General features: G+C 38.0%; 1 protein-coding gene across 1 annotated transcript in view; it reads right to left on the minus strand.

The window, feature by feature from the left end:
* apoltp (apolipoprotein lipid transfer particle homolog) overlaps positions 1 to 13,809 on the minus strand; it is a 38,242-nt gene that overhangs the window by 16,577 nt on the left and 7,856 nt on the right. Inside the window, exons 18-42 of the mRNA XM_087811366.1 lie at positions 13,264 to 13,355; positions 12,934 to 13,103; positions 12,708 to 12,861; positions 12,571 to 12,647; positions 12,322 to 12,502; positions 11,681 to 11,836; positions 11,432 to 11,565; positions 10,843 to 11,001; positions 10,598 to 10,781; positions 10,318 to 10,529; positions 9,249 to 9,437; positions 8,250 to 8,389; positions 8,012 to 8,171; positions 7,842 to 7,925; positions 6,868 to 7,005; positions 6,624 to 6,740; positions 6,471 to 6,563; positions 6,185 to 6,405; positions 5,393 to 5,586; positions 5,077 to 5,316; positions 4,398 to 4,627; positions 4,168 to 4,332; positions 2,841 to 2,918; positions 1,278 to 1,649; positions 32 to 388 (exon numbers count right to left, since the gene is read on the minus strand). Of these exons, the coding sequence (XP_087667492.1) occupies positions 32 to 388; positions 1,278 to 1,649; positions 2,841 to 2,918; positions 4,168 to 4,332; positions 4,398 to 4,627; positions 5,077 to 5,316; positions 5,393 to 5,586; positions 6,185 to 6,405; positions 6,471 to 6,563; positions 6,624 to 6,740; positions 6,868 to 7,005; positions 7,842 to 7,925; positions 8,012 to 8,171; positions 8,250 to 8,389; positions 9,249 to 9,437; positions 10,318 to 10,529; positions 10,598 to 10,781; positions 10,843 to 11,001; positions 11,432 to 11,565; positions 11,681 to 11,836; positions 12,322 to 12,502; positions 12,571 to 12,647; positions 12,708 to 12,861; positions 12,934 to 13,103; positions 13,264 to 13,355 (4,297 nt within the window). The remainder of the gene's footprint in view (positions 1 to 31; positions 389 to 1,277; positions 1,650 to 2,840; positions 2,919 to 4,167; positions 4,333 to 4,397; positions 4,628 to 5,076; positions 5,317 to 5,392; positions 5,587 to 6,184; positions 6,406 to 6,470; positions 6,564 to 6,623; positions 6,741 to 6,867; positions 7,006 to 7,841; positions 7,926 to 8,011; positions 8,172 to 8,249; positions 8,390 to 9,248; positions 9,438 to 10,317; positions 10,530 to 10,597; positions 10,782 to 10,842; positions 11,002 to 11,431; positions 11,566 to 11,680; positions 11,837 to 12,321; positions 12,503 to 12,570; positions 12,648 to 12,707; positions 12,862 to 12,933; positions 13,104 to 13,263; positions 13,356 to 13,809) is intronic.

The raw sequence follows: 13,809 nt of genomic DNA on the forward strand, positions 1-13,809 counted from the left end.
TTAGGAAATTGTTTTTTTTACAAAAATGTACCTGAAGCAGTGGACACTTGGACTGCAGCCTCCAAACCCATCGTGTTCTTCCTCTCACGTCTCTGTCTGTATCCACTTGAAAGTAACAATTCCCCAATTTGATCACCAAGACGCCGGTCGGCTGTGGATCACCAGGAGCGGTTACTTCTATGGAGAGGGTCTGTGGGACGCCTCGGTTTTTCAGCCCAGTGAGCGTGTGCTTGAGGGTCCCGAAGACTCGTGGAGACCTGCTGCAGGACTGCCCCAGATCCAGGGACAGCTCCTGGCTGTCGGCTTTGAGGAAAGTCGTCAACATCAGTTGGCACGGGACAAGGGAGAGGACGCCCGAGTAGACAAGGCTGACTGGAAGAACAGTTTCCTGTGAGACGAATGAGAACATTAAAATTGAAAAGAATCAAGGACATAACTTAATGTATCTTTTGAACAATACAATTTTTAAATGTGAGCACCAAAAAGGCACAAATTGGAATTTTTGTACCACAAAAATGTAATAACACATTCATATATTTTATATCTCCAGGTGTTGGAGTTAATTGTCGATAAAAACATGTGTATAAACTACATTTATAATTTATACATTTATATAAAGTTCATAAATATGCATATTATTTTTAATTACATTTGACCCACCCATTAATAATTGGTTATTTTCTATTCATAGCTCTAAATTTGAATTATATTTTGTCTATGAATTTAAGGGGTATTTCTTGAAAAAAGTAAAGTGTAGATACAGAAAGTTAATCATTAGCTAGAGCCATTTGTTGATGTTGAATGACACTGTTAAAAGTAGAGAAATATGAAAACTTTTATCGTTATATTATGTTTAAATTACATTTTTTAGTTTGCATTCATATTTTTGTTAATAAAAATTAACTAGATTTATAGGAATCAAGTTCCATTTTAATTCCTCAAGTTGAAAAACTGGCAGTATAGTGGTACATATTAACCCCTAACAGCAATACAAAGATATACCCTAAAACAGTGTTGCTCATCAGAATAAATAAATAAGATTAAAAAAACATTAATAGGGAAAAATATTTAAAAAATGTACGTGATTACCCCACGTATTAGTATTAAATTACATGAAAACTTTTGTTTGTTTTACATTTAATCATAAATCAATCGTATTTGGAAATATTTCAGACAAATAGTACATAAGTTAAAAAACATTTTCTCTAAATATTCTTGTTATGATCACACATTTAAATTAGAAGAACATAAGATATGTTACAAAGAGTGGGACTCACCTGAAGTGCAGGACAGTAGCTGCTCAAGTTAACGGCGTACAAAAACCTGCTCATGTTAGCATTTGAAGATTTCGTATTTCCAACATTTCCATTGAAGTAACACCGGCCGAGGTCCAGGTTGACGTTCACGGCCGGCAGGGGGTCAGTCGAGACATTCAGGACCATCAATCCTTGCTGGAGGAACCCCATCAGGTGCAGCGACTCTATAGAATGCTGGAAAGATGCTTCCACACGACGACTGGGATGGCAGGAGAGCGACAAGTGCAGTTTTCCTTTCTGCTCATCCGGGAGGCGAACCACGGCGCTGAGATCGCTGGAGCAGCCGGATCGACTGAGAGAGAAGTTCACTGACATTTGTGGAGGCAGGAGAGTCTGTTGAGGAATAAAGGGGAGTTAATTCATTCTGAAAAGTTAATATGTAACATAACTGTCAGGACACAGGAGTGGTTTATGCTAGTTAGCAAAGAGGAAAGTCACAAGTCATCTCTGGAAAAGATGCCTCTGTGAGTTTCCTACTGATGGGAAACAAGTTTATGGACTTGTTTCCTGTCGAACCTTCGCTAGGGAACATCGCTGATGGACAGAAACAATCCAGCTCCTCTTTTTCTCCTCCTCCACTACTCTCTTCTCTTGATGGACGAGCACGCTGCACACGTCACTGCCGACCTCCAGTTGGATGTGGGAAGATGTCGCCCTGATGACCAACACTTCTGGAATCCGATGGATGACGTTTTGCTGGAGCTTGGCGCTGAAGGCGGGGGAGGGACCCGAGCTAACGGTTGCATTCATAAGCACCGACCCACTGTTGAGGAGAAGGTGAGCGTCTGCAGTGAAGGACGTGTCGTTGTGTCGGCCTGAACCTTTGAAGGTCACCGTTTCTGGAATGACGGAGCTCAGAACAGGCCATTGGTGGTGAAGAGTCCAGCCCATATCTGCTCTGTAGTCCTTCATCCGTAACGACCAGGACAGATAGATCATATCATCTAAACTAAAAAGTCCTTTAGATCCATAGTCTCCCACCTGAGCATGAATAATGATGGCGGTCTTCTCAAAGACACCCTCCTGCTCCCTCCTGACATTCCACACCAGTCGCCCCGCTCCCTTGCAGCGCACTGACAGCAGCAGGCTGGTACCAACAGAGTCCCACGATCCGCCAACGTCTGCCCAGATGTGACACCAGCTTTCCACCCTGACCCGGCCTCTCAACTCAGCCCGGTGGATCATATTCTCAGACCCATAAAGCAGAAGTCCATGCCAGCCGTACAGCCCGTCCCGCTCCGCCCTCACACCCACGTTCACGTCCGCTTTCCAAGAAGCGAGTGATAAACTAGCACTGAGGGTGGGTCTGCGACCACCCGGGCGGGACGCGACGCTCAGGCCGGACTCGGCTGGCAAACCCAGATGTGTTAACAGCAGCTTGGAGGAGTGAGAGATGTTTGCTCGGAGATACTTCTGGCCGTCGGCGCTCACACAGGCTTTACCTTGAGCGCTCAAGCTGGAGTGAGAGAGTGAAAGGAAGAAGCAGAGTCTTTTTTCAAGTCTGCGGGAGCGAACGAGTCGTACCTCCACAGCACGACCGGCAATGTTTCCATGACACTCGGCGGTGAGACGGTCGACTTCAGTGTCTCCGGAGCAGTTCACCTGTGGAGACAAACCCTCCAGTGTCAACGATTCTTTAAAAGTTCCAATCAATTCTATTTTTTATTTTAATGTGAGTAAATTCTAAATATATATTTTAAAAAATATATATGTTTTATTAACAAGAAGATGGACATAAAATCATACATACATTATTGAATGAAGGTAAAGAAAAAAGATAATGAAAATTAAAAATAAAATTCCAGTCACCTCTGCTTCCCAGTTCATTGCTATGAGAGAATAATCTCAAATTCTTTTTTTTTTAATTTGAACTTATTTTTACTTTACTTTTTTTTCATATATAATACAGGATCGTCATTATTGCTGTCAAATAAACAGTAGGGAAAAGGGGAATGCACATTTTTAAACCTTTTATTTCATTTATTTATTATCTAATTGGCTTTAGAAAAGGTGATATGGGTGAGCACTGTTAAATAAGATTTTCAATATATGGTTATTTAACTAACAGGGAGTTATTTTCTGAAAGATAACACCTAAAAAAGTATTTTAAACTATTATAGACATTTCTAATCAAAACTTTCACTCTTATTCTTATACTTAAATTGAAACTAAAGTTAGTTTTTAGTTTGTACCAGTGGTCACAAACCACCGTAAAGAACAGACAAAAACAATTGTATAATTTATTTTCTATTGATTATTACTCACTGAAAGGTTTTGTTTTAAAAAAAGATTGTATTTTCTTCTAAACAAAAAATTGCTGGTGCGACACAATGCAGGTTTCAGTCACATTTACACAGAAATAACCCTATAAACTAGTGAAAATGTTTGCAACACAAACTTTTACATGATTTATTTTTTACCGTTTTTAATCTGAAGTTCAATCCATGAAAATAAAGCCTTCAATGAACCTGTCACAGGTTGGGAACCATTGATGGTTTAAAATAAAATAACTTTTTACATACATACTCTTAAGCTCTTCAATTTGTACTCGAGAACTTCTCTTTCATTGTCTTACTCCCTCTCATTAAACTCATCACTTAAGCTCGGTGCAATATTGTTACCATCTTAATTTATGCATCATTAGAAATATTTGATTATTTTAAATTATTAATTTTTAATCAGACCAAAACTTCAGGAGGATGTACTTTGGATATACAGTCCAAGAGTAGCAGTTATTTTATTTTAAATGTTTTTTTTTATTTTTGAAACAAAGTTATATAGGTAAAAAAAATAGTAACAATGTTTTCCTCATGTATAATCATGCAATAGTAATAGTAAAACACATTTTTACCTGCAGGTAGTTGGGTATGATTCCGTTAAGCAGCTTCATCTGTTGCCATATTGATGCAGCAAGTGTCACACCAGCCTTCTTAGATCCAACAGCGAAAAGAAAATCCACAATAGGTTCATCTTCCATGCGTACCTGCAGGCCTGTGTCCATCCCATCCTCGTTCATCTGTAGGTTTGACAGAATTATTAAAAAAGAATGTGTCTCTGCCTCTTACTGGCAGAGACACAGACCTGGTAATGTGCTCTGGCTCCAGATGAGTCGGATATTCCTCTTTTCAGCAGCGACTTCAACTGCTGCTGCAGGCTGCAGGTAAAATCCCATCTTTGACTGAACGCTCTCGACCTTCCTCCATTAAACTCTGCTTGAAGATGTTCCGTTCCGACCTCTGCCTGGGCGGTGACCCAAAGTCGACCGCCGTCATGGGCCCATCCGACCTGAGCAGCGCTGCTCATAGGTAAACCTAAATGTTAAAAGAGACTGAAACTTGAACCCTTGTGTCGTCTCAGGGTCAAGGTGACCCGAAGGCCTGAAAACAAATGTGTTTGTAGTATCCCTTGTGTTGTCTCTGGGTCCAGATGAACAACTTCCACCCTTGCATATGTGTTAATGGAAGACATAGTTTTTAAATACAACAAGATTCTATATACATTTAAATAAATACATATCATTTCCTTCATAGTCAATGAATGATTTTGATGCATTATAATAAAACAGCTATTAAATATACTTCCTATACCAACGTATTTATTTTGTTTTTAAATACACCAGATTAGATTGATAAAACTTGAGCTTGACCCAGATCATGGCTATTGATTTTTAGTAAATTTAAAAAAATTGTACATCCATTATTCTAATGAAAATAAAAGAGTATTTTGACACTGAGTGAAGCAGACCAGTGTAAGAAGTTACCTGAAGCGTGGAGCTCGTGAAAGGAATGTGAAAGCCGCGTGGAGATATTTCTCATTCCTTTGGGTGAAATCTGATGACTCGCATTCAGACACAAATAATCCACACCGGACCGAACACAGATCCAGTCGAGCGCTGTGTTGGCTTCCATTCCTGGATCTTCTCCTCTGCTCTGATCTTCTCCAGGATGATGCTGCAGCTCCACACCGTACAAACTCTCCATCACACGGACTCTCATCTGTCCTGTGTGTCAAACCGCCGTCACAGTATGTGTTTTTTTTTCAATTTTCTACTAGTTAATCGTCTTTAGTTCACCCACCTTCGATCACTGACTCTGACCGAGCAAACCCTGCATCTATGCTCAGAGTGGAGGGGACGAGGATGAAGTTGGAGAACGGGTGTCTCAGGTCCGCAGACACGTCAAGTCGAACGCCACTCGTGTTATTTACAGACACTTTGATCTGGGCTAGTATGACATCATGTCCTTTTGTGAACGAGCCATGTAGAGAAACACTGGAAGAAAACGAAATTACTGAAAAATGATCAAATGTTTGTTGACCGAGAGGCTACACAAGGGTTAAAACCTTAAATTAAAACAAAATAATTATTAACTTTATTATGTTTACACTTTTTAAATTACCATTAACCAACTATTTTTTATTCAGATTAATTTGCTGTCTGAAATAATTCACACCAGAATATATACACATAAATGTACAGTATATATATGTATATACATACAATTTATTAAATTCAACTTCCAAACTGATCATACCAAATTATTTATGATTTAAATTTAACGTAAATGTATGTAATAATGTATTCATATAAAAACATATGAACTATTTATAAGATATATATAATAATAATCAGTCTTAAATATTGTTAATAATTTCACTCTGTGACAGACTTTCTCTCAACATAAATTTTTGTTTTTATTTTGTCTAAAATTAAACAGATTTTTGTCCCTTCTTTATTGATTTATTATTATTATTATTACTTACTGATTCATTGATTGATCAATTTTATCTCTACTAGCCTACTTTATCAACAATTCTGCCTTAAAATAGAGAGACTTGCAACTAAAAACCACCACTGAAACCCAAAATACCTGTTTGCTGACATGTTGGCGGTTGTGTTGACGTACAGGTCAGGGAGTGCAGGCAGCAAACTCTGGGATAGGTTCATCCTCAGGCCCACGGATCTGCTTCCCTGCTGGAAGGACTGAGACATCTGGGCCTCCATAAGGACACGGTCTTTCCCGTCAGCCTTCACACGCATCGAGCTCTCACCTCCTCCAGCCGACGGAGAAACATATGCACTGGCTTTTGCCTGAGGAACCAAAAAGTGATCATTTTCATTGCGGAACCAACTGACAACCCTTAAATGAAGCCAACCTCAAGTGTCTTCGGGAGCTTGGATTTAAAGGGATGTTTCACAAACGTATACAGATCCAGTTTTCCTGAGGTTCTATTGAGCTGTGCAGAAATCTAAAGACACAAACGCTGAAAGCAATAAACACATTAATGCAGAAAGTGTTTGTTACTCACTTTACACTCTTGTCTTTCGACTCTCAGTCTTCCTCGGGTTCGATAATCAAAGTCAGGGCTGTTTTTGGTTGTCCAACTTACGTCTCCTTCTACCACGGCTGAGGACGGGAGTTGCAGCTGAAACAGCAAATACATTTGAGCCGGTCAAAGGTTTGAGCTTCACGCTCTACCGACTAACCCTAGACTAAACTATTAAACAATCAAAATTTACTAGAGCAAAGTTGTATCTTTAAAAAAAATATACCTGAAGCTGTTGGCTGATGTTGGCTTTGACTTTGATCATTTGATGTTGCAAGAGCGCAGGGTTTGCTTGAACTTGTCCAAAGAAATTCAGCTTCTCTTTGCTTCCAACACGCAGCCTCCCATGAACCTCCTTGAGAGTCTGAAGACGATTTATTTTTTAAGGAGATTAACACTTTTTAAGAAATTTAAACGATAAAGGAAACCACACTTTGTTATTTAAAAATTAAAGCAATAACTTGAAGGCTTTCAGTGTAATAAACACAAATAGTTGCAAAAAAAAAAAGCGGCATTATTTTGATAATAGTACAAATTTGAAGGTTCTAATGCCTCTAAATGTTTTGTAGAGTTCATTTTTGTAAATGTTAACTTGTTTTTGTTAATGCGTGATTTCAATTTTTAAAATAAATAAATCATATCTAACAACTTAAATGCTAAACATATTTGAGGATACATTTTATTAATGGATGTTTTGCCATTAAGGCAGAATAATTGTAACTAAAGGTTTATTGTACTAATTAAAATAAAAATTAATCTAGTGCCAGAATAGTGTAGATAGTTGTAAATACTTTGTTTTGCCGTTACCAATTTTGCCGTTACTATGTGTACATTAATTTTTACAAAACCAGATAAAGAATTTTTTTGAGGCAGTTTCTACTTTTATTTTCCTGGCAATTTTCAAAAGTCTCTCAAAAATACTTCATATGGAAACTTTCTCTGACCGTTTTGTAGTCACGAGGACACTGGGTTGTTAAGGCAAAGTTACAGAGAGCATCGTTAAAATAATATTAAATATATTCTACTATATGTATCTGACTATTTTACAACTAAGCCAATCATTACAGCTAATGTTGAGGTTCGTAGGAGATGTGTTTTACTGTCTCAGCGGTGGACTTATCAACAACTCTTTCTAGAGAGAGCCTCCAATTCTCACTCTTAACTCCTAACCTAAAGTTAGTCCACAGAGTAGTAGCTCACCTGGTTGCTTGATACAGTAACACAGAATTCAGAATCTGCTGGGAGAGTTTGCGAACTGAAAGGATGAACCAACGCCGAGCAAACCTGCTGGGGGAGATAAGCAGCTATTGAACATATGATAAGTTCTCACTGTTTCTTATCTGTGATACTGCTGTGTCCACTTCACTTACAAAAGGGCTCGGTGGTCTGTAGCCGACGGTGAGTGTGTGAACGATCTCTCTGTTGTCATGGAAACCCACTCTCGATTCTAAAATGTAAAGACCCTCGAAAAGATCGCTGGTAAACGTTTGTCTGAGGAGAAAACTGGGAGGAAAAGTCTGGAAGGGCTGCCTGTGTGTGATTTCAAGCATTAGTTACAAACATTACACGACTTCATTACGGCAGGGAAATTGCATCACAAACACAAACCTGAAATGGACGACTGCAGTTTTTTGGTACATTTTCTTGTCCTTTCTCAGCTCCTCCAATGTTCCGTTTATCTCAAACTCTTTTTGACTTTTAGGCCCAGACAGGTTTATCCTCAGTTTGACTTGCCTCTTTTTCAAATTCTTGGACAAAAACAATGACAAAAGTCGCACACGACTCAGGACCAGAGGAGAGAAATCTTTTCAGACTGTTGCTCCTAAGCTTTGGAACGATCTTCCTCTCTTTGCGCTTGATGGAGTCTACTGACTCCTTTAAGAAACATCTTAAGACGTTTCTATTTGTTCAGGCTTTTCCTTGATTTTCTGGAACTCCTGTTTTGTTCTCAGTATTATCTTGATCTTTAAAGTATATACTTTTTTGAATATTGTTTTGATTGTTTAAGCGCTTTATGACCCTGGTCTGGAAAAGCGCTTTATAAATAAATATTACTTACTTACTTACTTACAATTATAACACTAAATATAAAGATGAATATCAGTTAATTACATTTAAACTAAGAAAGTTTAAATTATTAAGTTACATTATGTTATGTTTTTTTTATTTTATAGCACAATTTGTAATTACTTGTGTTGCCTTAGTGCTGCAGGTGTTTTTCCGCAATGACATTTGTTGAAGTGAGGATAAAGGATAGTCGTAAACATACACATTTTTTTAAGGTATTGAAGATGACAAAAGTCAAAATTGGTGATAGTGATTCAGCCCCTCAACCAAAATCAAATACTGTGCTCAGCAGGGTTTGTTTCAAAGTGTTTCAGCTTAAGCAGTTTAAGGGATTTTATAATATCAGGATGATGAAAAATATCAGTTTTATTTCCATTCGCTTGAAGCAGTAAGTATGTGTTTCAACTTATCAGGTGGCTTATCAACCCCTAATGACAGTGGGTTTAGTGAAGATATCTCCTTAATCATCAGGAAACAATTACAGCTGCTAAAAAAAGGCGAAGTCGGCTATTTTAAAGAAATCATTCGGCTTTCACCCACCTTGTTGACTGTGGTCAGGGCAGCAGCCAAGCTGGCGTTTTGCTTCCCAGAACTCAGAAGCAAGTGTAGGGTGTGGCTGAGTTTTAAAGTCTCCAGAGAGAGTTCTCCTCTCAGAGGTGGCGTCCACAGCGTGACCAGGGAGCAGTACGTTTTAACATGCTGCTTCCCGACAAGCCCCCAACCTTCTGCCTGGTGGGAGAGAACATTGGGGTAACTTGGAGTGGCCTTGTTAGTAGTTTAATTATTAATAATAATAATAATAATAATAATGGAAAAAAACACTTTTTAGCATCACTCAACATATGTATGTTGAGGAAACCACAGTACCCAGACTAAACCCATGTAAACAAGAGCAATTGTATTAAATAGAGTACTTAAATATTAAATATAATAATTCAGGGTTTCAAACTAAAGTGAACTGTGGGCCACTAGATGTGCAGCACTCGGGGCTGGGCCCCTTTTGTATAATTGTATGTTTTATTTATTTAATATAATATACTGTATGATGAAAGGTATATAAATGATAACATTTGATATGTTTAGCTTTATTTATTAACAGCTGACATTGAACAAAACTTGCATTCATTGCTCATAAAAAGGATAACTGTAACAATAAATGAAGGGCCGTAAGTTCAAGACCCTCTGTTCGAAATGGAACATAAATTTCAATAAATTAAAGAAAATAGTTATTTCGTTTACCATTACAAATTACAAAATAAATTGAGCAAACTTTGCTACTGATCTGTTACTAGAAAATGATAAACAAACAAGTTGCCCTGCTTTGGATGCTTCACTCAAAGTAGAGAAATGAATTTGCGATAAAGTGATTTTTCTTTTCTTCCTAATTCTTATGTAAACGTTGTCATTATATGTAATATTATTTCACAATGGACAATAAAACAACTAGTAATATTTATTATTATTTATTAAGTTAAAGCAAGGATCAATATGGGGTAAAAATTACGGTTTAATTGAGAAAATGTTATCAAATTAACTTGAAAAAGTGGTATACCCCAAATCTAGGATGAATAAACCAATTAATACTAAATGCTTAAAGGTCATTGCTAACCTGGACGTAGATGGCGGCCGGGGTGTAAAGCTTCAGTTGGGCCTCCTTCTCTCTACCCCTGTCATGGTACACTCCCTCTAGGACAAGATTACGGACAGTGATCCACTTGCTGAGCGTCAGTTCTGACGACAGCTGCAGAGAATGCTGCTGGTCCTGGTTGAACATGTGAGTTGTGTAGATGTACAACCACGGTGTGTCCATGCTGAATGTTCCTGAGAACAAATACATACATTTTTAAAGATTAAAAATGTTTGGGTTGAGAAATGGTGACAACAAATACCTTCCCAATTATTCTGCAAGTCCTCACTAGAGGGGCTTTTCCAGTGTAAACCAGCCACCAGTGGAATCAGGTTGTTGTAGTTGACTTTGAGGTGAGTGCTGCTTTCAGACCCAAATTGTCTCAGGTGAGAGTGGAGCAGCTGAGTACGGTAGTTCAAGTTCTTCTCCGGTACTTGAAGGTTGAACTGAACGTCAAAAGTGAAATGTTAAAGCTGATATCTGGGTTAAAAGTTTGTTAAAGTTTACCTCTAGTGTGTAACTGGTGTGATTGTGCGTGGATTGGTTTTTGAAAGACTGGCTGAGAAGGAGAGTTTTCTTGTTGTTGATCTCATCCCAGTGTTTACCGTAGCTCATGTCCAGAGAAGATTTAACGTGACTGGGGCTTTCCTCGTGCCTGAGGTGGACCTGAAAAACAACAACAGTTAAGTCTGCACTGAAATCTTACTATTGAAAAACAACTAGAACATGCGTGTCAAACTAAAGTCCCGAATAGTTGGCTCAAAATTCAGAAAGATTGATGTTCTATGATGATGACCCATAACGACATCAGTGTTGAACTCTTTATCTTAGAGAGATAAAGAGAGTCAACAATTATACAGACGTTTCCAAAAAGAGTAGATGGGGGTGTTTGATGAAGGAGGGCAAACACAGAGAATGAGATAGATTTGTCGTTCCTTAAATGTTTTGCCCAAAACCTAAATTGTCTAATGATTTTGGACCTTGTGTGATTGAGTTTGACACACCTGCACAAGAACAAAAAGTAAGATGGACCCAAAGAGGATATCGGGACTGTGAGAGGTCTCTTTGAGATCAATAAATCAACGGAACAGTGTACCCGGTGGTTGATCAGAGCCGTGTTGGAGCAGTAGAACTCGTGATCAGCTCTCAGGTTATTCGTGGAGTTGAAGTGTCTTTCGCTTCTCACCCGTTGTGCCGTGTAACACTCGTCACGGAGGTGGCGAGCATCACCTAAACAGGGATACATTTTTTTTTAATAATAATGATTCTTTCTTTTAATATGTATAGTAATTATATCTTAGAACAGTCACAGCCGAGAGTGAGTTGATACCGGTGAGGCTTTTACCTCCAACACCATACTTGAGTCGAAGAGCTGAGCTCCACAGTGAACCTTTGTGCTCCATCAGTCCCAACATCCTGCTGCCAAGAACACCAGGGAGAAGAAGCTCCGCCTCCACGGAGTATTGTTTACTGCTGCTATCTCGCCGGCGCTCCAGAGACACTGTTGACGACCGACATCTAGTTAAACATGTTTTGTTATCTACATTTTTGCAAACAGCTGCTCATTTGGACAATCTGTATTTAACAGGTATATATGTATACCATGTTGATTAACACTTTTAATAAACTAAATGTCAATTTATTTTATTGATTTAACTGCAATTCCTGAACTGCTTTCTATGCATGAACAAAAGAAAGACAAATTAAAATAATTAAAAAATAAGCAAAATGATTAATACAGGCTGGAAATTGCAACCTGTTTACACAAGTTTCACGTTTGCTATTGACATTCATCAAGAAAATAATAGAATGAACATGTTTTTTTCATTAAGACGGTTAAATAAAATATATAGTTGCTATTGGTTGGGTTGTATTTTCTTCTCAATGGAAGATGGTAAATGAATATATCGAAAACATGTTTGGTCTTTAGGAAATCATGTGGACACGTCACAGTAGACCCAAAGTATTTAAGTACGTATTCTGTACCTGAGACTGTGGCGGTTTCCCTAAAAACATTCTTCACAGTGGCAGAAAAGCTGGTTTTGCCGCCAAGGCCCCGCGTCACATTGGCAGAGAGGATCATGGGACTTCCATCATTGCCCGTTTTGGCTTCCAAAAGGTAGCGTGTTTTCTTCTCTGACGCAAGAGTTTGACTCTCGATCAGACCCTAGAGTGGACAAAAAAAAACTATTTCAAACGTTTTCTAATTTAAATTTAGGGTAAAATTGTTATTACCATGATATAATAATGAAAAGTATCAATAATTAATTCCACTTTTGCTCGTTTTACACTCTTCTCGTGTTCAAGTTGGCCTGAGAAGAAATAAGAGATCATCAGTAGTTTTCTTATTTTTCTTAGTGTTTCTGACTGACCTTGAATGACGATAGTCTTCAGAGGATGGGTGACCCTCAGCAGCAGCCTCTGTGAGCTGAAGGCCAAGTCGAATGACATGTCTCTGGGTATGGAGGACTGAGGAGTGGCCAGGAAGAAGTGGACTGAGGCCTCTTTGGGAAGCCAGCTGCCTCTCTGGAAATGTTTTTGTTACAACCCAAATATCTTTTAACATGAGCATTAAAATCAATAAATGATTTCGAAAACCTGCAGTAATAATGAATACGCAGCCTCCAGCAGGTAGTAGTGGAGGCCTCGGTCCAGCTTCAGCAGTCTGAGTGAGAGGTGGACCGGTCCAGATGGAGGAACAGAGATCCCAGTAGCCGCCAGTGGGTAGGACGTGTTGGAGCAAAGTTGCCAACCAATCACTTTTGACACTGGAAGAATAAAATCATTATGTTTTGACATCAGTTAAAACTTTATTTAATACTTAAACGTAAAAATGTATATTTATTACACAAATACATTGCGGTTTACATAATTGTTAAAGCATTTGTATATAGTATAATCAAAACTTTACATATTAAAATAACATACAGGCCTTAGGGGTGCAACTGGTCTTCTGAACGCGAGTCTTTGGCCCCCTTATCTCTTCTCTGTGGTCTCCACTGAGCTGAAACACTTGAGAGCTGTAATAAGTCAACATTATTATTGAGGATTGGAGTATTTTTAGTACCATTCTGGGTACACAATTGAACATTTTTTAAAGTATCTAAAGTCAAAGTAAGTTTAAATTATGTGTTCGTCAAACTACAAGAAAAGTATTAAATGTTATATTATTCTATTCCATTTATCATATTTATATTAAATAAATATATAAGCAGATATAACCTTTAAAATACATTAAAATGCGTTGCAATACAAATAAACTAAGTACATTGAATTATGATATTTAGCGGTAACTGAAAATGAACAAATAATTGTCCTAAAACTCTTGTATTTAATAATAATAATAAAACATTACATTTAAATGCGCCTTTCTAGGTACCCATGGTGCTTCACGAAGAAAACAATTAAATAGCTTAATACAATAATCACATAATACACAAAAAAACATGAAATACAATAAAACATAATTTTTTG

This window comes from Callionymus lyra, chromosome 16, assembly GCF_982586985.1.
Source record: "Callionymus lyra chromosome 16, fCalLyr1.hap1.1, whole genome shotgun sequence".
In the NCBI taxonomy this organism is placed as follows: Eukaryota; Metazoa; Chordata; class Actinopteri; order Syngnathiformes; family Callionymidae; genus Callionymus; species Callionymus lyra.